Source organism: Bubalus bubalis, chromosome 14 (assembly GCF_019923935.1).
Source record: "Bubalus bubalis isolate 160015118507 breed Murrah chromosome 14, NDDB_SH_1, whole genome shotgun sequence".
Lineage (NCBI taxonomy): Eukaryota > Metazoa > Chordata > Mammalia > Artiodactyla > Bovidae > Bubalus > Bubalus bubalis.
Window position 1 is genome coordinate 45843121 of NC_059170.1, and position 22541 is coordinate 45865661.

At 50.2% G+C, this 22541-nt stretch overlaps 2 protein-coding genes across 2 annotated transcripts in view; both read right to left on the bottom strand.

Annotated features, from left to right (window-relative positions):
* BANF2 (BANF family member 2) overlaps positions 1-12543 on the bottom strand; it is a 27938-nt gene extending 15395 nt beyond the window's left edge. Inside the window, exon 1 of the mRNA XM_006077232.4 lies at positions 11620-12543. The gene's annotated coding sequence lies outside the window, so the exon portion shown is untranslated. The remainder of the gene's footprint in view (positions 1-11619) is intronic.
* The window catches only part of LOC123464866 (basic proline-rich protein-like), a 22629-nt gene continuing 10878 nt past the window's right edge, over positions 10791-22541 (bottom strand). Inside the window, exons 4-6 of the mRNA XM_045162573.1 lie at positions 20799-20882; positions 11609-11671; positions 10791-10809 (exon numbers count right to left, since the gene is read on the bottom strand). Of these exons, the coding sequence (XP_045018508.1) occupies positions 10791-10809; positions 11609-11671; positions 20799-20882 (166 nt within the window). The remainder of the gene's footprint in view (positions 10810-11608; positions 11672-20798; positions 20883-22541) is intronic.

The window sequence follows — 22541 nt, forward strand, 5'->3', positions numbered from 1 at the left end:
TAGTGGTAAAGAACCCACCTGCCAATGGAGACATAACATACTCGATACTTGGTGAGAAAGATCCCCTGGAAGAGAGCCTGGCAACCCACTCCAGTATTCTTGCCTGGGGAATCCCATGGACAGAGAAGCCTGGTGGCCTACAGTCCATGGGGTCGCAAAGAGTTGGACACGACTAAGTAAGTGACTTAGCACGCATGCACAAATGCTGTATCATGTGTTAGAATTTAACGTTGAATCATAATATTTCATTGTGTGCATGGACCACATTTTAGAATCATTCACCTGTTGATGGACTTCTTGGTTGATTCCGCCTTCAAGCCATTGTGGATAATTCTGCTATGAACATGGGTGTCCTGTAACAGACACATTGTTTTAACTTCTTAATTTATACCCCCTTATGGATAGAGCTTTCAGATTCCTCCTCTCACTGCCACTATAAATAACCCCAGAGAAGAGGGGGCAGCAATGCTGTCTGGGGAGGAGCGTCCCCAGATGGAAGAAGATTTTAGAAAGAGGAAAAAGAGAGCTCACCCCATTATTCACCAGAGGAAACAGGATGTTTGAGAAACAGGTAATAAGGGACAAAATTCTCAAAGTGGGCAGACACATTGGATTCCAGAGGTAAAGTTCTGGCTCGCTGGCCGGGCCATGGTGATACTGCATGAGACCCAGTGGCCTGCTTCCCTGGGCTTCCCAGCAGATGACGAGAACAGGCCACTCCCAAGGGTCAGGGCAGGGGTGTAGCAGCCAAGAGCAAGGGCTGGGTAGGTGAGCCTGAGCACCAGGCAGAAGATCCCATAAGAGCTGATGGGTGAGCCAAAGCCTGGCGTCAGGATGAAGCAGTCCCAGGATTGGGGACCTAACAACTAGGGCAAATGGCCAAGCAATAGACTACAGCACTGGGTGCCAAAATATCCCTAGAAGACCAGAAGGGGCTGGTCACCCCTGCAGACCTCAGGGGTCAGGCCATCATCTTGCAGATACCACGAGGACTCAGCGCTCCCCGCCCCCGCAACCACCGCCATCAGACCCGTAAGTGTCGTCCCAGCCCCACAGCCCGGAACTCCTTAGGGAGGCTGGAGAGGTGGAGAGCAGTCTTAAGAAGACTGTCTCCAAAAAGACACCCTTTAGATTGGCCTGGACAGTGGACTGCTCACACTGAAGGGACACAGCCTGAACTTGAACAAAGAATGTGCCTTAGGTGCAGTTGGCGCCAGGCCCAGATCCCCTGGACCGGCCCAGCTGCTAAAAGTGCTGTCTCCAACACTCGGCGGAGGCTCTCCCGGGGTTATCTGCCCGCAGAGGATGTACCACACCCAGAGACGCCTGGGAGGCTGAGGGCAGCAGCGACCCTGACACTGAGTACAAAGCCCTGTGCGCTCGTCCTGGGGCGGGGCCAGCTCACTGGCATGGCTCCCACTCCTGGGCTCTTGCGAGGTCAGCCTCCCAGCCCTGCTCACTCCTCCCCCTCCTCCTCCAGGTGCACCTGCATCCTGGTCTCAGCTCGGCTTCCCGGAACTGACCTCTAGCCCGTTTGCCTGGATCCCAGTGTGGAAGAACAAAGTGCATTTTCTTTGAACACCTAGGTGCAGTGGAGTGCGTTTGTGACCGACAGTTCAGTTCAGTCGCTCAGTAGTGTCCAACTCTTTGTGCCCCATTGACTGCAGCACGCCAGGCACACGACAATACAGTCACGGTGACCCAGTTGAGGGGTTCATAGGCCCTGGGGTGAGGCCCCTGGAGACAGAGACGCGGTCAGGCGGCCGATGACCCTTCTCCACCTGCCTCAGACTACAGGGCTAACTGGATGGTTGCTGGGCTGATCTCAAACTCAAACCATCGGTGAGGGTTTGTGCCCCCCTGACGAGGGTGGCCAGGTTTAGGAAACAAAGACACAGGTGCCTAGTTTAATTTAAATTTCAAATAAACAAATAACTTGTTAGTATAAGCCTGATCCAAGAATTTCACAAGGTATACTTACTCTAAAGAACTTATTTGTAGTTTATCTGAAAGTCAGATTCTACCGGCGCCTCCCACATGTCTCTGAGCCGCCCTCTCCCCACCTCTGACTCCACGGAAACCCCTCCATCCGCCCACACTCTGGCCCCTGAGCTGCCCAGTGAGCTGCAGAGTCAGGAATTCTTCTGGCTGGGATTTCGCTTCTGGCTTGGCCTCCCTCGGGCCAGCATTCTGCCTCTCTCTCTGCATCTGCAAGCCACAGACCACGGAGCTGGAGGGGAAGCCAGCTGATAATACATGGCTGGGGAGATAATTGCGGTTGAGCACACAGATGACCCATCACTTAGAAGTCGCCTCGGAGGCAAACACGAGTCTGGATTTAGCTTGTCCTGCTCATCTGGAGAGACGGTCAGTGCCAGCCCAGCTCCCCCTGGGGTGGGAACAGAGTGTCCACGGTGGGCAAGTGAGGGACACAGAACCCAGGGACTCACGTTTGCTAGGGCACCTGCTGCCTCTTCACGGTCATGGTCACACTTAATCTTCAGAATTAACCTGGCAGCACTAGAGAACTCTTCCCCTTCTGAGCGATGGGGAAACTGCGGCCCAGAGAGGCAAAGAGGGTCACGAAGCCAGTGAAGGGCCAGAAGGGGATGTGAGCTGAGGTCTGCTGCTCCAGGATCGGAATTCGAGGAATCAGAACCATGAAGGCAATTTTCTCAGAAGCAGTCCCTGCCCCATCCCCTGGGGCTCGAAGCTTCCACAGCAGGGACCTGCAGGTAGATAAACACCCAATTCCCCACCCCCACCCCCCGAACCACCCCCAACCCCCGCAGGTGGACAGCCCCAGGCAGCCACCTGCTCTGAACGCAGCTCCGCCTTTCGTGGGCTTCCCAGGTGGCACTAGCAGTAAAGAATCCATCTGCCGAAGCAGGAGACGCGTGTTCAATCCCTAGGTCGAGAAGATCCCCTAGAGTAGGAAATGGCCACTCACTCCAGTATTCTTGCCTGAAAAATTCCATGGACAGAGGGGCCTGGCGGGCTACAGTCCATGGGGCGGCAGAGAGTCGCACATGACTGAGCAAGCATACAAGCCTCCTACCCTCCCTTCCCGGGTGCCTCTGCCCTCACCCCTCATCCCCGCATCCCCTTCCAAATGGCTTGTGGCATTTAAATCAGATTCAGTGACTGCTAACTAACAGCTGGCTTCCAGTGTTTGAAACTCTTCTCCTATATCATCTCACTTAATCTCCTTGTCAGGGTGTGGAGGCAGGGTCTACAATGATCCCCTTTTATAGATAAGAATGCATGAACTGGCCCTGGGCACCAAGAGGCCTCAAAGCCACGTGTGCTCAAGCTAACATCTGGTTCCCAAACACTGAGTCATCAAGAAAGGCTTCTGCTGCATTCTTGGACAGTCACTCTCTACCCTCCAGCTCTGGACTGAATTCCTCTGCTTGGGTGCAGATACATACCAGTGAGGTCTGCAGCAGTCAGCCATGGTACAGGAGGGAAGCAGTGATGTGCTGCGTTGGGAGCCGTATAGTCAGTCCATTCTAAGACACTCAAAGCCCATATGTATGCGTCTTCCACTTGCCCTTTGGCAAGATTCCTAGATTCTAGTCCAGGTTCTGGTCCAAGACTCCTCTTTATCCCTTGGCTCACATGTGTGCTCCTGCCCATGTCTGGTCCTCAGCACTGCAGGTCCAGCCCCTTCCCAGGGCTGTGAGCCTGGGGGTCTATGCTCGCTCCTGTGAGTCTCAGTGTGAAATTAGCTGTGAGTGACTCGCTCCATCTTCCCAAATGCAAAGTCCTGCTTAAGACTCAGGGCTTCCCAGGTGGCGTTACTGATAAAGAACTTGCAGGAGACTTATGAGACTTGGGTTCAATCCCTGGGTTGGGAAGATCTGCTGGAGAAGGGCGTGGCAACCCACTTCAGTATTCTTGCCTGGAGACTCCCATGGACAGAGGAGCCAGGTGAGCTATAAGTCCATAGGGTCGCAAAGAGTCAGACACAACTGAAAAAGTGACAGCATGCATGCTCAAGACTCAGAGTCTTGTTAACTCTGGCTTCAGAAAGCTGCTCTCAGCCAGAGAGTTCTGTTCGCTTTCCGATCTGTCCCCTTTCAAAAGTCATAAAGAAAGGATTGCCCAAAGGTTACCATTGGTTTCACTCACTGCTTGATTATCTGAATAGAACATGAACTACCTATCTTGTAAATAGGACCCTTGCAGAGACTAGTTTCAGGAATTTCTGGACACCTTTGGGTGTTTCGTAGCCATCCCAAGATAAGCCTGCCCGTTTGTAAACACACATTCCTTAAAGGGAAGAGATTCTGAATGCCCTGGCAGGGCTGTAATCTGCCCCTACTAAGTGTCAGTCTTCATCCTGGATCATCAGGGAAGCGTTTAGGCTGGAAGTGATCTCAGTTGAAACTGAGATCTGTTTGAAAACAGACACCATGTGGAGCCTCTATTCCAAGTTCATATTGAGGTTACAAATGCAAAAGCCAGAGGATCCAAGCAAGTGAACATAATAAACCCTCGAGGAAAAGCAAGGTGAGGGTGACGTAAGTGTGGGCTGACATTTGGGGTTGATCGGGGAGGCCACAGAAGGTGCAGATGCCCCACCAGGGACCCCACCCCCACCTCAACCAGGGAAGCCCTCTCAGGGGTGTGGGTCCCAGGTGGCCAGAGCTTGGGAGTTATTTCGAGAGACACCAAAATTTTTATTTTTATGTACAGGTTCCTAATTTTTAAGTGTTGGACCTGAATTCACATCATTGAAACACAGTGAGGACCCAACAAAGCTGAGCCGTGCCACCAGCTTGCCTCTCCTGCTATAGACTTTCCTTCCAGAAAAATGCCCCACTTGCACATAGAAAGAAAATTTGATGTCCATTTTCAGGGTTTGGGAACCAGTGTCCCAGACTGGACACCTCTGCTGCCATGTCTCAGATCTTACGAGAATGGCACTCATCTTCACCTTTAGACATGGCTTCCTGGGGACATGTCTGACCTTCCCCAAGCAGTGTATCCTCAAGCAGGTAACCACCGTGCCTGCCTCTACTCCCTTCCCCACTCAATGGCTAGATGCTTCCAGCACCTCCCCTTCAACCCCACTGGGACTTTCACCCGAAAGCATCCACCAGTGAAGCCTTGACTTCCTGGGCTTGCAAACCAGGCCTGAAATGCTAAGGCATGGCCCTCTGGGCAGCCTTGAGCGCTGATGGCCAAAGCCCATTAAGCCATGCTTGGCGCCTGGCTCTGCTCTAAGAGGTCAGATACAAACTCCCTACTCTGTTCACGGCATCTGCTTCTCTGCCTGGCATTTGGATCAGATCACTTCGAAGTAACCAGAGACACATATTCCACCCCCCACACCCCGCCCCGTATACAGAAGAAGACTCAGACCAGCCCTTTGTCCTTTCTGGGCTCCAAGCCATTGCCGTCTTCTCATGAATGCTGCTCCTCTCTGAGTAGCCATGCCAGGGCAGGAGGGAGCCACACCAAGGCTTTGGCTGGACGTGGTCTGATCTTAGCTTTGTCCCTTAGCACCTGGGAAGCTGGCCCTGATCCCACCTCTCTGTTCCCGCCATCCCTTCAGGAGCCCTTGCTGTGGATGGACCAGGAGCGTTCCTGTTTCACAGGCGTAATCTTACTAAGGGCTTCCCCTGTAGTTCAGCGGTAAAGAAATCTGCCTGCAGTGCAGGAGCCTCAGGAAATGCAGGTTCTGTCCCTGGGTCAGGAAGATCCACCTGGAGGAGGGCATGGCAACCCATTCCAGTATTCTTGCCTGGAGACTCTCATGGGCAAAGGATCTCGGTGGGCTACAATCCAAATGGTTGTAAAAAGTGTGACTGCAACTGAAGTGACTTAGCATGCCAAAAATCTTATTGAATCCTCCCCAAAAAACTGGGAGGCAGGAATGCATTTCAGCTCCATTTAACAGATGAAGAAACTGAGGCTTAGAGAGTCTAATAACACAGCCCAGATGGTACGCTCAGCAGGGAGAAAAGCATGGCTCCTTCTTGTGTGGCTAATATTTGCGAGCCCCACCAACTAACCAACGGCTGTGTTCTCTTCTTGATAAACATGAGTCTTGGAGTGGCGGAGAAGGGCCGGGACCAGGTCCTCAACAACAACGTTGCTGTAGCTGTCACGCATGTCAGCGCTCCTTGGCCGTGACGCACAGCCACTTCTGGATTTAGAGTGCATGCTTGTTTCCGGAGCGTGACCTTCCCTCAGGGCCCTCTTGCCTGGCTCACTTGCCACTGCTGGTGGTGGCCAACTCTTCTACATCTGTCCAGGCATCAAGCCTCTTCAGCCTCACAATGTGGGCATCTTGCACACATCTTGCACAATTGTGGTCAGGTGGCCACGGGCTTCCTGCACTTTCTGCAGTCGTCCAGGTCTGCAATGCTAGGGCCGGTCCCAGGCACAGGAGGTCCTCTGGGCGCCTACCGCCCCTCAAAGCACCTTTGTGCAGGGATGTCTGGGAGAAAAAAGAACACTCTCCAGTGGAAGGAAAAACCCCAGGGCTGGAGACAAGGCCCCCCAAGGTACAAAGTGATGCTTCTATACAGCGTCACTTAGGTCACTGAGACAGCAGCTGGGACTCAGCCTGAAATTAAACAGCGACGTGACCTTGTCCAAGTCACTTCCCTTCCTCAGCTGCTTCGTCCATCAGGTGAGAGGGATGGAGTTAGGTTAATTTTCCAAAGTGCGCTTAACAGGACTATGGCATCTAATCTTCCCCCAACCCTTAGAGATTCACAGTGTCCCCCAGCTTATTCAAGGCCCCGACAAGTCCTGCACAGAGAGGGAACAGCTGACATGGCCTAACCCACTGTCTCCTGACTCTCCTGGACCACTCGGCCTTTGAAATAATGTCAGTTAGCATCCCTGTTAACTGTTAGGTTATGAGGAAACTGCCATGGCTATTTTTCAAGTCTCTTCTGGAGTTTAAGTTCTTTAAATCTGCAGCCCCTCTGAGTCCATACTGGGAGACAGGAGGCCTGGGTAGTTCTCCAGAACTGATAGGGGGCCTGCCCTCTGCTTCCCCAGCCATCACAGAACACCTGTCTCTTGCCAACCGTGCTAATGTCTTGGCTTCCCAGCAGTGTTCCCTCCTTTCTAGTTTTCCACGAAGAATCCCCCCTTTCCTGCCCTCATTCCACATAGCTCAAGGGGACTGGGCCTCACTGCCTGGCTCCAAGGGCCAACATGGAACCCAGGCCTGGTTGCGAGGTGACACAGCCTCCTGGCCATGATTATGGGGACCCCATGAGGTCAACCAGAAAGAACTCTGGAACATTAGCCAGAAAGATCAGGGAAGAAGTGGGGCCTCCTTCCTGCTGTAAGTGCAAAGCAAGGCGAGGGGAGGGGGGCATGTCTCCCTTACTTTGGAGTCTGCCAGTGAGATCTCAGGAGAGGCAGATCTGAAGATGGGGACAATTTTCTGGCATCTCTGAGGGCCTGGATCCAGCCGTTCCTGAAGCCCTTGCCTGTACCCTGCTGGTATGTACTCAAAGAGAGTTTTGCTACTCCACATGTGGGTGTGGACCCACACAGACTTGGCACCTCCTGGGAGTTGGTGGAGGAATGTAGAGTTTCAGGACACTCCCTAGACCCACTGGATCAGGATCTGCGTTTTAACAAGACCCCATGTGGTCTGGGTACAGTTTCCAGCCTACAAGGGCCACATGGGATTATGGCCATGTGGCCTCCTCTCTTTTATTCAGGCTGCATCCTGACTTGCTTGGGCCAACAGGATGTGCTGAAAGTGGCACTGCTGGGCTATGCTTGGCTCTCCAGTGGTCTGGTGGCTTTGCTTCCTCTGGCAGAAGCCAGCTGCAGTGTGGCTGGTAGCTGAGAGGTGGCCACCTTTGCACAGTGCCACAGTCGCCACACACACACACACACACACACACACACACACAAATCCCACATGGAGTGAAGCCTTGCCCAAATAGCTGACCCACAGAATCAGGTAAAATAGCTAATTATTGCTGTTGTAAGCCACCAGTCGATCCTAAAGAAAACCAACCCTGAATATTCATTGGAAGGACTGATGCTGAAACTGAAGCTCCAATACTTTGGCCATCTGATGCAAAGAGCTGACTCATTGGAAAAAACTCTAATGCTGGGTAAGTTTGAAGGCAGGAGAAGAAGGGGGCAACAGAGGATGAGAGGGTTCGATGGCATCACTGACTCAGTGGACATGTGTTTGAGCAAACTCCGGGAAATAGTGAAGGACACGGAAACCTGGAGTGCTGCAGTCCATGGGGTCAAAAAGAGTCAGACATGACTGAGCAACTGAACAACAACAGCAAGCCACTAAGTTAGGGGTTATTTTGTTATTTAGCTGAGGAATGGCTGCCCGGCCTTCTGCAGGGTTTCTCTTGCTCTAGACACTCTGCTAAGCACTTTCTATTTGCCAGGTGCCATTCCAGGTGCTGTTCCAGATGTAGGGAGGAGAGGTGAGCGCAGATAGCACCCTGCTCTGGCAGGACTGACATTCTTGTCCAGGAACAGCAATAGACAGGAGAACACACAAACCCAGTGTAGGGTATCTGGATGTTTGTGTCACCTCCAAATTCACTGGTTAAAATCCTAGCCCCATGTGATGGTGTTAGGATGTGGGGCCTCTGGGAGGTGATTAGGGTGTTCAGTTCAGTCACTCAATGGTGTCCAACTCTTTGCGATCTCGGGAACCACAGCATTCCAGGCTTCCCTATCCTTCACCATCTCCTGGAGTTTGCTCAAGCTCATACTGGGTGTTCTGGGGCTTGGTACCTCATTATCTCCTGTGAGGTTCTGGGTTTCAATGGGTTTCAATGAGGTTCCTCCAGCCCTATGACCCCCAGCAAGAGCCAAGCCCATGGATAGCAGAGCCGGGGTGTCACCTGGAGAGCACATTCTAGGCTTTATCCCAGGTAACTGGCAGCAAAGAGGCTGTTTAGTAACCTTCTTTGCAAGCTCATTTAAGCTGCCACTTTGGGGCTCCCTGATGTGAAAAAAACAAACAAACAAAACAAAACAGAGTGTGGCCACTATTTCAGGGCAACTAGGAGAAGGGAAATTGCTACAATTAGTTGGAGTAGTTTTCGATTAGCCATATTTTCTTCCTCAGCACAAAACATCTGCTGGGGTCCCATCAGAGCCAGACGCACGGGCAGTGAACCAGGCGGGTCCATGGGGGGCCCGATGTCAGCCAGCTCAGAGTTGGAGGCCAGGGCTAAGACAGCCCCAGAGGAACCGGGCGAGTTGGGGGCAGTTTGTTATTTGGAAGGGTAGGAAGAACCGTGCTTCCTTGCCCAACCTGGGGGGCAGCAGGTGGAGATGCAGGCGGAGATGCAGGAGGAGAGCAGGCCTTCCCTCGAGTTAGAGGACTGCACGGCCCTTAGTGTCTGTGACATCTCCACAGGGTCACCCCACTCTGGGCAGGCACCCAACCATCCTCCTCTGAGAAAGGGTGGGGACACCCACCTGATGGGCTAGGGGAGGACTGCATGAAATAATGTCTGTGCACACACTTGATATCCAGGAGGTGCTCAGTGAGTGTCGGCCGAATCATGATTTGATAGGCAAGAGTCTTAGGAGAGGAGAGTCGGGCTGCGGGATGTTCGATTCATGTGCAGCTGGTTCCAACCTAGCGCTGTCACTCCTTCATTCATTCAACAAGCACTCATTCTGCAGACTGTCTGCGACCTCTCCCCTTAACCAGCCTGGGGCCCCGGTTTCCTACCTGGGGCCCAGCGGAGCTGATCTCTCAGGTTCCTTCAAGCTGTCCCCTCTAACCATGTTTGCAGCCGCCCTGGGAGGCCTGACCCAGTTGGACTGAAACATGGAAGGTTAGCCAGGTGCTGAGACCCAGATCCTGCATCCAAGATACAGATCGGCCTTTCAAGATCTTTTTGGTCCAGCTCCCGATTGATCACAAGGGTCCCACCCCAGCCCTGCTGGCGGAAGGCACCCAGCTCGTCTAGACGCTTCCAATGGCTGCTTTGCAAAGCAGCTCATTCTATTTTCAGAGCTCTCTCATGCTGGACAGCTTGCCTGTACATGGAGTATATATAAAATCTAGGTTAAAACCCCTCTTAAAACATCGTTCCTGGTTTCCGTGTCTACAAGCTTTACCTTCCTGGTGGCAGGATTTAAAGCAAGGACATGGGGCGGCAGGTCTGATACACAATGGGTGCCTCATACGTATTCCCACCCTCCTCTCCACCTGGGAGCTGGTGCAGGGGAGGTGGGAGGTGGGGATACAGGTGGCCCCCGGGGCCCTCTGGCCTCTAGACTATACTTCCCGTTCGGTGGGCCTCGGGTGGAGATAGCGTTCTCAGCAGACTGTTGACAACTGACACCTGGGACCCAAGTGTGAGACGTGAACATCGAGATCTGGGTCAGCCATCCCAGGAAGAGGAAGGCGGGATGGCAAAGCCTCAGGGTCAAAGGTCTCTCCATGAACCCTCCTCACTTACTGCCTGACGCACTCAGGTAAAGCCAGAAGCCGCTGAAAACCACGGGCCCCAGAACAACCGGCCCGCAGGCGCCTGTCACAGAAGGCGAGTGGCCGTCTGGATGCCTGAAACTGATGGATGGGTGGGCAGAGCGAAAGCGTGGGGGTGGCACGGCGAGGCTGGCCCTGCGCCCTGGGGTCCCTGCATGGAGTCTGGCTCTTGGCTGCAGACCATCCTCAGCCAAGGGCTGGTGGCCCAGCTGGAAGAGCCAGGGTCCTCTTGGAGAGGTGGCTCCGGTCCCCATCACCTTCCTCTGATTTTCCTGCTCTCCTGGTGTGCTGAGCCATCCACCCTCTTCCGAACACTGGCTCACATCTCCCTCATTGTCCTGGAAGGGGAGGAGGAGACCTGACACAGCCGAGGGCTGTGGCGAGTTGGATTTAAAGCCTGCAGAGGGCTTCCCTGGTGGTCCAGTGGTTAAGAATCCACCTGCCAATGCAGCGGACCCGGGATCCATCCCTGGTCTGGGAGGAATCCACGTGCCGTGGGGCCACTGAGCCTGTGCACTACAACTACTAAGCCTGTGTCTAGAGCCCACACTCCGAAACAAGAGAACAAGAGAAGCCACCCCAGTGAGAAGTCTGTGCATCACAGCTCTCCTCAACTACAGAAAAGTCCTTGAGCACCAAGGAAGACCCAGTGCAGCCAAGAATAATAAATTAATTAATTTTAAAAAATTCAGAGACTCAGAGTGTTCAGAGAGGAAGGGCCTTGGTGCGTGTTTCTGGAGGGGCGGTGGTTTTGGCATCCGGTGCACACCCAAGGCTCCATCTGCTCAGCGCCCATGAGGTGTGTCCTTGACCGAAGATGGCCTATGACCTCCGTTCACCAGGACCGGGAGGTCAAGGGGTGCTGCCATCCAATGGTGGACCTGCCATCTGACAGCCTGCCTCCCTGCCCCTGGCGTCTATCAAGACACTGCTGGCCTTTGCCCAGGGAGCTGGGGCAGGTGGCAGAGCGGCCTGGAGGTGATTAGAATATCACTTCCTGCAGCTGGTAACCCCACAGGCAGAGGCTGGAAAGGGGGTGAGGTGTTGGGCAAGCAGCTTCCCAGGAAGGATCCCCAGGCTGGATGATGCTGTTGTGACCCTGTGAGACCCCCCCAGTGCCTGTCCCACCCTGCCCACCTGGTACTCACCAAGGGTGCCTGGAACTCGGCGCTGAAGGTCAGTGTATCTGGGTGGCCTGGCCTGTAAGTGTGGGCCAGTCCTGGGCAGGGTCAGCTTATACCCCAGCCCAGGGGCAAGTCAACCCCCAGACCCTGAATGGACTACATTGTGATGTCACACCCTGGGGCAGCCTCCACCTGGCCTGCTGTCCCCACTGGTGTCAGAAGATTCCCCTTAACCCCACCTAGAACTGAACCCGATCTGGGTGCTGTCCTGGGCCAGCTCTGCTGAGAAGCAGTGAGGTGTCTGCCCCCCAAGCCTGGGAGCAGCTTTAAACCTTCCGACACCAGGTGTTCTCCGGGCCAGGGTCAACACAGTTAGACCAATTTCCCAACACGGTTAGACCAAGTTCTTCCTTTATACATAAAATTTCCTACATAAACTGACTGCAGGGGGTACCTCCCACCTTTACCTCTTCGCTTTTCGTGTCCTGTCTGATTGATTTAAATATACAAAGCCAACTCCTGGTTTTTTCCCCCAACTGCCCACCTGGTGTGTTCAGAGGACAAGCAGAGGAATTTAAATATTAGCTCAGGAAAACAAATAGAAGCAGAGGCATCCCCCACCCTCTCTGTCTCTCGTTAAATCCAGCACAGACCTTTAGCTTGCATAGTACATACGCCTTCACCGCTTTCCTTTCGAGGTCACTGGTAATCAGGTAAAACTTCTGTCTGATAAGCCCAAAGAGAAAAGGAAAACACACAAAAAAGGGGCTGAAGTCTCCAAGTTTTCTAGTGGTTCCATCTCCTTCTGCCTCTGCTGCTGGAGGCTGGGAGTGGGGAACAGTCTAACCAAAGGGCAAATGGCCTTGCCTTAGAGACTGTCCTGAATGTTAGAGTCTCAAATGGTAGATTTCAAACTGGGGGGTGGGGAGTGGAATCAAATCAGCAGGAAAGTGAAAGTAAAGTCGCTCAGTCGTGTCCAACTCTTTGCAACCCCGTGGACTGTAGCCTATCAGGCTCCTCTCTCCATGTGATTCTCCAGGCAAGAATACTGGAGTGGGTTGCCTTTTCCTTCTTCAGGGGATCTTCCCAACTCAGGGATCGAACCCAAGTCTCCCACATTGCAGGCAGACCCTTTAACCTCTGAGCCACCAGGGAAGCCCTGGTGGAGGGCTTGTTAAGTACAGATTCCTGGGCCCCACCCCTGAGGATCCTGATGCAGTAGGGCTGGGGTAGGACTGAAGAATCTGCATTTTTAACAAGTTCCCGGGTGTTGCTGGCGGTCCAGGAACTACACTTTGAGAATCAATTGCTCAAAAACGTAAAGGGTACTGATCTCTGGGGTCTGGTCCTAAAGTAGTGCTGCTGGCTGATGGCCATACTGAGGGGCTGCAGGAGAATGGACAGGAGCTATAGCTTTGAGGGGCTTCCCTGGTGGCTCAGCTGGTAAAGAATCCGCCTGCAATGCAGGAGACCCCGGTTCGATTCCTGGGTTGGGAAGATCACTTGGAGAAAGGGATAGACTACCCACTCCAGTTTTCATGGGCTTCCTGGGCTTCCGTGGTGGCTCAGATGGTAAAAAAAATCTGCCTGTAATATAGGAGACCTGGGTTCCATCCCTGTGTAGGGAAGATCCCCTGGAGAAGGGAATGGCTACCCACTTCAGTGTTCTGGCCTGGAGAATTCCATGGACAGAGGAACCTGGCAGGCCACAGTCCACGGGGTCGCAAAGAGTTGGACACGACAGAGAGACTAAGCACAGCACAGCACACATAGCCTTCAGACCTCTGGACTCAGCCCCCTGCCCCGATGAGGACCTCTTCCTCACTGGTGCTGAGCTGTACTAGGGAGGCACAGCACCACGTGGCCTCCTGGTTCTACTCCTTCAGTGTCTGAGGGAGCCTGACCTCCAGCTGCTAGCACCTGTGTCTCTTTGATGGGTGGCTTTCTCCAGCTGCTGGAGCCCACCTGCCTGCAGGCGATGCAGCTGCAAGGCCAGGGATTAAAGTCTCCCTGGGGACATTCTTAACCAATGACTGTTGGCGATTGGTACCCTTCTGCTCAGGTGTGGTCATTTGGAGGACTGCTGTGTACCATCCCCCACAGGTCCCCCAGGACGAAGCCCCTGGTGCCTACAGCCTACAGGGAACCATTTTGACTATACATCCTGTCTTTTTGCTCCCTCTCCTGGCTCACTTCCACCCTCCCCCATCAGGACCAGCCCCCTAAATAAATGACTTGCCCTTGAATCCTCATTTTAGGGTCTGCTTGAGGGGAACCCAGACTAGGACATCATGAACAAGAAATGGTTTTTGTCCTTGATAAAGTCACATTTAGAGGAGGAAAGACAAACTGGCTGAGTAGCACCGGGAGTTTTTAGGAATTGCTGGCAGGTGTCAGGTCTCAGGGCAGAGGCAGGTGGTCTGCTGGTGGCCCTTTGGGGCGTCATGAGGGTGCCCTGAGGAAGCGCAGGAGCTCAGCTGAGACTCTCCGGGGGAGGCCAGTGGGGACAAGGGGACTCGGCAACCTGGCCCGAGGTCTTTTTTTCCGCCCAGGAGGCCTGAATGTGGTACCCGCAGGGGACTGAGTTGCTGTGTAAATTCCTCCTGCTTTTCACCTTCCTAGACAATTCTTCCTGAAAGAAGAATTTGGAAGAGGACCTGGAACCATATAAAATATGGCTCTTGTTAGGCTTGGACAGCTTTTGGATGCTTGGAGGTGAGTTGATAAGAGTCTCTGCTGACCCAATGGGATGAATATGCTTTCCTGGGTGCCCACCTCATGCCTACACTGAGGCAGGATCAACCGGCTGTTTTTGCAGGGGGCTGTGGTCCCCCCAGTTCCTTTCTCTCACCCCTCTGCATTGTTACCAGTCCTCCCAGGGTCCCCCAAACAAACATGTAGCCTGAATGAAAACACTGTGCCTGGCGTCAAAATACCCTTCGATGCAAGTTCTCACCCCCTCACTCAAACACTTCACTTATGAAAATTCTGGAACTCCCACTGAGGAGCTCAGTGGCTGTTTGGCTGGGCAACTGCACAGATGGTTCTTAGGGGACGAGGCACCCAGAGTTCTTGTCTCACATTTCCTTGTGGCTGGAGGGAGAACGAAGCCCATTGTACTGCCACGTGGGGTCAATGAGTCTGCACCTTCTCAGCATCACCCAGGACTCAAAACGTAATTGACTTTCTCTTTCTGATAATAGGCTCTGTATAATAGGCTCACTACAATCAAAGCTAGTGGAGGTGATGGAATTCCAGTTGAGCTATTTCAAATCCTGAAAGATGATGCTGTGAAAGTGCTGCACTCAATATGCCAGCAAATTTGGAAAACTCAGCAGTGGCCACAGAACTGGAAAAGGTCAGTTTTCATTCCAGTCCCAAAGAAAGGCAATGCCAAAGAATGCTCAAACTACCGCACAATTGCACTCATCTCACACGCTAGTAAAGTAATGCTCAAAATTCTCCAAGCCAGGCTTCAGCAATACGTGAACCGTGAACTTCCTGATGTTCAAGCTGATTTTAGAAAAGGCAGAGGAACCAGAGATCAATTCCAACATCCGCTGGATCATGGAAAAAGCAAGAGAGTTCCAGAAAAACATCTATTTCTGCTTTATTGACTATGCCAAAGCCTTTGACTGTGTGGATCACAATAAACTGTGGGAAATTCTGAAAGAGATAGGGAATACCAGACCACCTGACCTGCCTCTTGAGAAATCTGTATGCAGGTCAGGAAGCAACAGTTAGAAATGGACATGGAACAACAGACTGGTTCCAAATAGGAAAAGGAGTACATCAAGGCTGTATATTGTCACCCTGCTTATTTAACTTACATGCAGAGTACATCATGAGAAACACTGGGCCGGAAGAGCACAAGCTGGAATCAAGATTGCTGGGAGAAATATCAATTACCTCAGATATGCAGATGACACCACCTTTACAGCAGAAAATGAAGAGAAACTAAAAAGTCTCTTGATGAAAGTGAAAGAGGAGAGTGAAAAAGTTGGCTTAAAGCTCAACATTCAGAAAACGAAGATCATGGCATCTGGTCCCATCACTTCATGGGAAATAGGTGGGGAAACAGGGGAAACAGTGTCAGACTTTATTTTTTGGGGCTCCAAAATCACTGCAGATGGTGATTGCAGCCATGAAATTAAAAGACGCTTACTCCTTGGAAGAAAAGTTATGGCCAACCTAGATACCATATTGAAAAGCAGAGACATTACTTTGCCAACAAAGGTCCATCTAGTCAAGGCTGTGGTTTTTCCTGTGGTCATGTATGGATGTAAGAGTTGGACTGTTAAGAAGGCTGAGTGCTGAAGAATTGATGCTTTTGAACTGTGGTGTTGGAGAAGACTCTTGAGAGTCCCTTGGACTGCTAGGAGATCCAATCAGTCCATTCTGAAGGAGATCAGCCCTGGGATTTCTTTGGAGGGAATGATGCTAAAGCTGAAACTCCAGTACTTTGGCCACCTCATGCGAAGAGCTGACTCATTGGAAAAGACTCTGATGCTGGGAGGGACTGGGGGCAGGAAGAGAAGGGGATGACAGAGGATGAGATGGCTGGATGGCATCACTGACTCGATGGACGTGAGTCTGAGTGAACTCCAGGAGTTTTTGATGGACAGGGAGGTCTGGCGTGCTGCGATTCATGGGGTCGCAAAGAGTCGGACACGACTGAGCGACTGAAATGAACTGAACTGAACTGAATAGGCTCTAGTTTCATCTACCTCATTGGACTGACTCACATTCTTTTTCTATAGCTGAGTAATATTCCATTAGGAGAAGGCAATGGCACCCCACTCCAGTACTCTTGCCTGGAAAGTCCCATGGACGGAGGAGTCTGGTAGGCTGCAGTCCATGGGGTCGCGAAGAGTCGGATACGACTGAGCGACTTCACTTCCCCTTTTCACTTTCATGCATTGGAGAAGGAAATGGCAACCCACTCCAGTGTTCTTGCCTGGAGAATCCCAGGGACAGGGGACCCTGGTAGGCTGCCATCTATGGGGTTGCACAGAGTCGGACACTACTGAAGCAACTTAGCAAATATTCCATTGTATATATGTACCATAAATTCAGTGTGCATTCATCTGTCGATGGATGTCTAGGCTCCTCCCATATCCTAGCTATTGTAAAAAGTGCTGTAATGAGCATTGGGATACGCGTGTCTCTTTCGATTATGGCTTTCTCAGGGTATGTGCCCAATAGTGGAATTGTTGGGTCATATGGTATTTCTATTCCTAGTTTTTTAGGGAATCTTCACACTGTTCTCTGTAGCTGGTGGGAATTTGCTGTGTGACACAGGGAGCTCAATCCAGGGCTCTGTGACAACCTAGAAGGCTGGGATGGGGTGGGAGATGGGAGGGAGGTTCAAGAGGGAGGGGACATGTGTATACCTGTGGCTGATTCATATTGATGTATGGCAGAAACCAGCACAGTATTGTAAAGCAATTATCCTCCAATAAAAAATTAAAAAAAAAAATTGGCTACAAAGCTGCCATCAGCTCTGCCTTTCGACAGAAGGATTGCATTCATGAAAGGGGCCCCCTTCTGAGACCCCAGCCCAGAGCTGAGATGGGAAGGGGGCTTAGCTTGTGCCTTTGAAGACACTGGTCTTGATGTTCAGTTCATATTTTACGCTCCCAAAGCCACAAAAATGCCTTGGACCTGGTCATTTTATTTTTTTATTAACATAAAATAAATAATTATAATATGGGGAAAATCTATGTACTCACACATTAATTTCAGTGTTATTCAGAAATGTGGGAAGCTGGAAGTCCTATAAATGTCTAATAGAAAGTGAAAGTTGCTCAGTCGTGTCCTACTCTTTGTGACCCCATGGTCTGTATAGTCCATGGAATTCTCCAGACTAGAATACTGGAGTGGGTGGCCTTTTCCTTTTCCAGGGGATCTTCCCAACCCAGGGATCAAACCCAGGTCTCCCGCATTGCAGGTGGATTCTTTACCAGCTGAGCCACAGGGAAGCCCAAGAATACTGGAGTGGGTTAGCCTATTCCTTCTCCAGCGAATCTTCCCCACCCAGGAACTGAACTGGGGTCTTCTGCATTGCAGGCAGAGTTTTTACCAACTGAGCTACTAGGAAAGTCCATAAATGTCTAATAGAGGAATGTTTAAATCAGCTGTATAAAATTCCCTTGTTGAAATATTAGAAGCCATTAATACAGTGATCATGAACACTATAAGGTAGCAGAAAAGAATGGTAATATTAAGTGTAAATTTAAAAAGCAGCGAACACAAAGAATTACAACTATGAAAACACATGCCTGTGAAACAACGCTCAACATCATTAGTGATCAGGGAAATGCAAATTAAAACTACCACACACTCCAAGGGGACTTCCCTTGTAGCTTAGTCAGTAAAGAATCCGCCTGCAATGCAGGAGACCCAGGTTTGATCCCTGGGTCAGGAAGATCCCCTAGAGAAGGAAATGGCAACCTACTCCAGTATTCTTGTCTGGAGAATCCCACGGACAGAGGAGCCTGGCGGGCTACAGTCCATGGTGTTGCAAGAGTTGGACACGAGTTAGCAACTAAACCAGTGACACCACAAACTCCAAGAAAGAACTAAAATCAAAAAGCAGCCATACTAAGTGCTGGTGAGGATGTGGGGCACTTAGATTCCATCCATTGTAGATGCTGCACCAGTTAGAAAATTGTTGGGTAGTTTTCCACAAAGTGATACATACAGACCTACCCTATGTCCCAGCAGTTCCACCCCCAGGTGTTTCCCCAAGAGAAAGGAAAGCATCACAAAGAGACTGGCACAAGAAGTTCATAGCTGCTAGATTCAAAATATCTCCAGACCAGAAGCCAGAAACAACCCACATGTCAGGTGAATGAATAAACAAATTCTTGTGTATTCTTTAAATGGAATGTTAACCAGCAATACAAAGGAATAAACTGTTGATGCATACATGCTAACATGATAATCCTCAAGAACACTCTGAGTGACAGAAGCCAGAGACAGAAGAGCACACACTTGACTGCATTTATGTGGCGTTCTGGAACAGGCCAAACTAGTTCAAGGCTATAGATTAAGTCAGTGATTACCTGAAGGAGGAAGGGAGCCCCGGGGGGAATGGGCTAAAGGGTAAAGGGAACTTTGAGGGGAAGGAAAGCACTCCAGTGTTTAGCACAGCAGTGGTTACTCAGGTGCATACCAGACAAAGTCAAAACTTATCAACCTGCACACTTAAAATATGTGAATTTTAAAGTACATAAATTATACATCAATAAAGGTGAGACTATGTGTGTATTTGTACTCGTAGTGTGTGTATATACAACACATACTACATATAATGTACTTAGTCACTCAGTCGTGTCCGACTCTTTGCGACCCCGTGGACTGTGGCCTGCCAGGCTCCTCTGTCCATGGGATTCTCCAGGTAAGAATATTGGAGTGGGTTGCTATGCCCTCCTCCAGGGGATCTTCCTAACTCAGGGACTGAACTCAGGTTTCCTGCATTGCAGGCGGATTCTTTACCATCTAATGCACCAGGGAAGCCCATACCACACACACACACACACACACACATTCATATATAGGTGTTCTCTCTATATATGTATAAATACATAAATACACACACACAAATTACTTCCCTGGGCAAAAAATCAGAAGGAACTATACTAACATGTGAAAAGTAGTTGTTTCATGAATGAGATTATAGATGATTTTTTTTTCCTCTTCTTAGGTTTGCCAAAATTTTGCCTGTATGGTTCATTTTTTACTTGATAGAATAATAAATGTTCATTTAAAAAAAAATTGGCATCTGCTGGAGACAAGCTCTCGTGAAGGTCTGCAACAGACCGAGATTTCATTGCATGTTCATGTGGTGAAGTCCTATGATTTTTTTTTTTTTTGCCTATATGTCCACTAATCAAAATCTTCAAACCAGGTACAAACCTCACAGCCCCTACCAAATTACCCATAATGTCTTTGCTGGAACAAATACTGTCTATTACCCACTACCTTTTTTATGTTCTTTCTCTTCAACTACATCCTGTGCTCATCAACAGCTAAAATAATATTTTTTATTCTTTGTGTTTTCAATAGCATCAGCACAGAAAAAAAAAATAGAAATTTGGAGAAAACAGACCTGGGCTGACACAGGGTCACGATATACAGTGGCACAGGCCGTGCACTGTGCAAGCTCCAAGCAGATACAAACGGCCCCCCCCGGGCTGCGTGGATAGCGCCTTTGGAGTTGTGCAACAGAGTCCTTGGTCAGAATTCTGTCCCACCACTTCCTAGTTTGTGACCATGAGGAAGTTACCTCCTCAGCGTCAGTTTCTTCATCTGTTTGGTAAGGAATATTAATAAGGAAAATGACTGAATGGAGATAGCATATGTTTAAAGCCCTCTGCAAACTGTAACACGCTCTACAATGTTAGACGTGATGATTCCTCTAATAAACCTGGTCTCTGCCTGGTGCTCATCACCACCATTTCCTCATCAGCTCTCACTCAGTTCCCTGAAGTTCTCAAACATGTTGCTGCCTCAGGGCCTTTGCACAACCTCTGCCTGGAAAACTGGTGTGCCTGTTTCTTCCCTCTGCTGCTCCTTCAGGTGATTCTGATTTTAGTGACAGTGTCACTGGAAGCTTCCACTGAGAATCCTAAGACAAGCTCCCCCCACACACTCTCATTTTCTGTCTCACTGTCTTGTGCTATTAGTACCTGAAATTATTTTGGTTCTTTAATGCCGATGGTCACCCCCACCATCCCAAACTTCCTTTCATGGAGGATCTGTGTCTGTTCTGTTCACAGCTATGTCTCCAGCCTCTGGAGCATAGGTGGTGCTCAAAAACCACATACTGAGAATGAACAAATACTTATTGATAACTAGGCGACACGTCGTGTTTATTCAGTCAGTCTGCCAACTGTTTTCCAAAAACCAAAGACTGTGAGGCAAACATGGCTTTTTCCTCCTCTGCTGAGATTGGGAACCACCCCAGTGGCTGAAGGAATCTGCCTGAGACATGCTGGCGGCCGCAGGTCTGAACATTTGCCGGGGAGGCTCCACGTCAGCTGTGGTGATGACCAGGGAATAAGGAGGGCATTGTGCTGCTTGCAGAGACGGATGGTTCCAGAACAGCTTGGGGAAGCACCTCTGTAGCCAGATGCTTTGTTCCTCTCTCTTTTTTCTCTCCCGACTGTGAGTGAGGAAACCAGGCTAGCCAGCCTTACCTTTGTTCCTCCTGGCTCTCATCGTGGGCTCTCTTTAACGTCTTGGTGTTGGCGCGAGCCTTGCCAAGGCCACGGTGAAATTTTCTAACCCAGGCCAAAGATGGAGCTCATTAAGTTTCGTGCCTGCAAGAAAACACTTCTTTAGGAATTGGCGGGTTTTGCTTTCTGCTAGAGAGTGAGACGTCTCTGCAAGGGAGATGAATCTAGCTTTGTAGGTGGGTCATTCGAGGGAAAAACGCAGCGGACCCACAGAGCTCACAGGCTGGCCAGCGCCGGGCATTGTCCATACCAGAGGCTGCCCACTGCAGTGGCCTGATGGCCTTGAGCAAATGCCCACCCAGTGCATTTCCAGAAAGTCCTCTGCCCTCTCTTCTGTCCTCTTCTAAAATGTGCACAATTCCTGGAAGGCTCACACCTGAGGTCAGGTGAGCCGTCTCCCCTGCCTGGACCTAACACCACTGTGTAAATTGCCAGGATCTTTTTACATAGCAGTAAATAATGTAAAACTTTATTTTATTTATATATAGATGAAATGTATATTATAATGTTAAATATTTAATATGTATTGAAACAAACTATCTGTATTCATTAATAGAAAATAGTATAGCTTCCCTGGTGGCTCAGTGGTAAAAAATCTGCCTGCCAATGCAGGGGCCATGGGTTTGATCCCTGATCCAGGAAGATCCCCCACATGCCATGGAGTAACTAAGCCCATGCATCGTAACTACTGAAGCCTGAGTGCCCTAGAGCCTGGGCCCTGCAGCAGGAGAAGCCACTGCAATGAAGACCCAGCACTGCCCAAAATAAATAACATAAATAAAATTTTTAAAATAAAAGAAAATAGTATAGAAGGGAAAAAGTGGACAATGTCACACAGGGAGGGTTGTGTATTCAGGTGATTTTTTTGGGAATTCAGGTGATTTTTTTTTTTTTAATAGAAGATTCCTAAGTGCCTAGCTTTATTTTTAATTAATTAATTATTTTAACTTTTGGCTGCACTGGGTCTTCATTGCTGTGCACGGCTTCTTGTAGTTGTGGAGAGTGAGGGCTACTCTCCAGTTGAGGTGTGTGGGCTTCTCACTGCAGTGGCTTCTTTTGTTGTGGAGCACGGGCCTCAGGGAGCCCAGGTTCCTATAGTGAGGGCACGTGGGCTCATTTGTCCCATGGCATGTGGCATCTTCCCAGATCTGGGATCGAACCCACGTCCTCTGCATTGGCAAGCAGGTTCTTTACCATTGGACCACTAGGGAAGTCCCTTCAGGTGATTTTTTAAGCGTTCAATGAAACGATATTCTTGTTTAGAAAATCTGCCTTTGTGTATATGTTGTGGAGAAGAATGCAAAAATCACATGGATCTTTAATATAAACTTGAATGCCTTCCTGATGCAGGTGGGTTAGAGGCTGGTGCCCCATTCTCACTGCCTGCCTTCACTTTCCTCTGCCTTTAGGGGCATTGCATGGTAAGTCAGTAATACTTTAGTGTGAATTACTCTGAGTTCATCTCCTTCTCTTTTTCTTTCTCTCACACACAGGCATACACACAGACACACACATACCACAAGTGGCACCCAGAACTCTTGTGAGAGTCTGTGAACTTACAATGGAAGAAGGAATAAAAGTTGCCTAAATTAAACTGGCTAACGAAATTCTGCCGAGGACTGGATTTTTCTGCCCGCAGTGGCCAGCAGCAGTCTAAAGAAGAGTGTCAATGGGGCCACAGGCTCTGTTCTCGTCCCTTCAGAT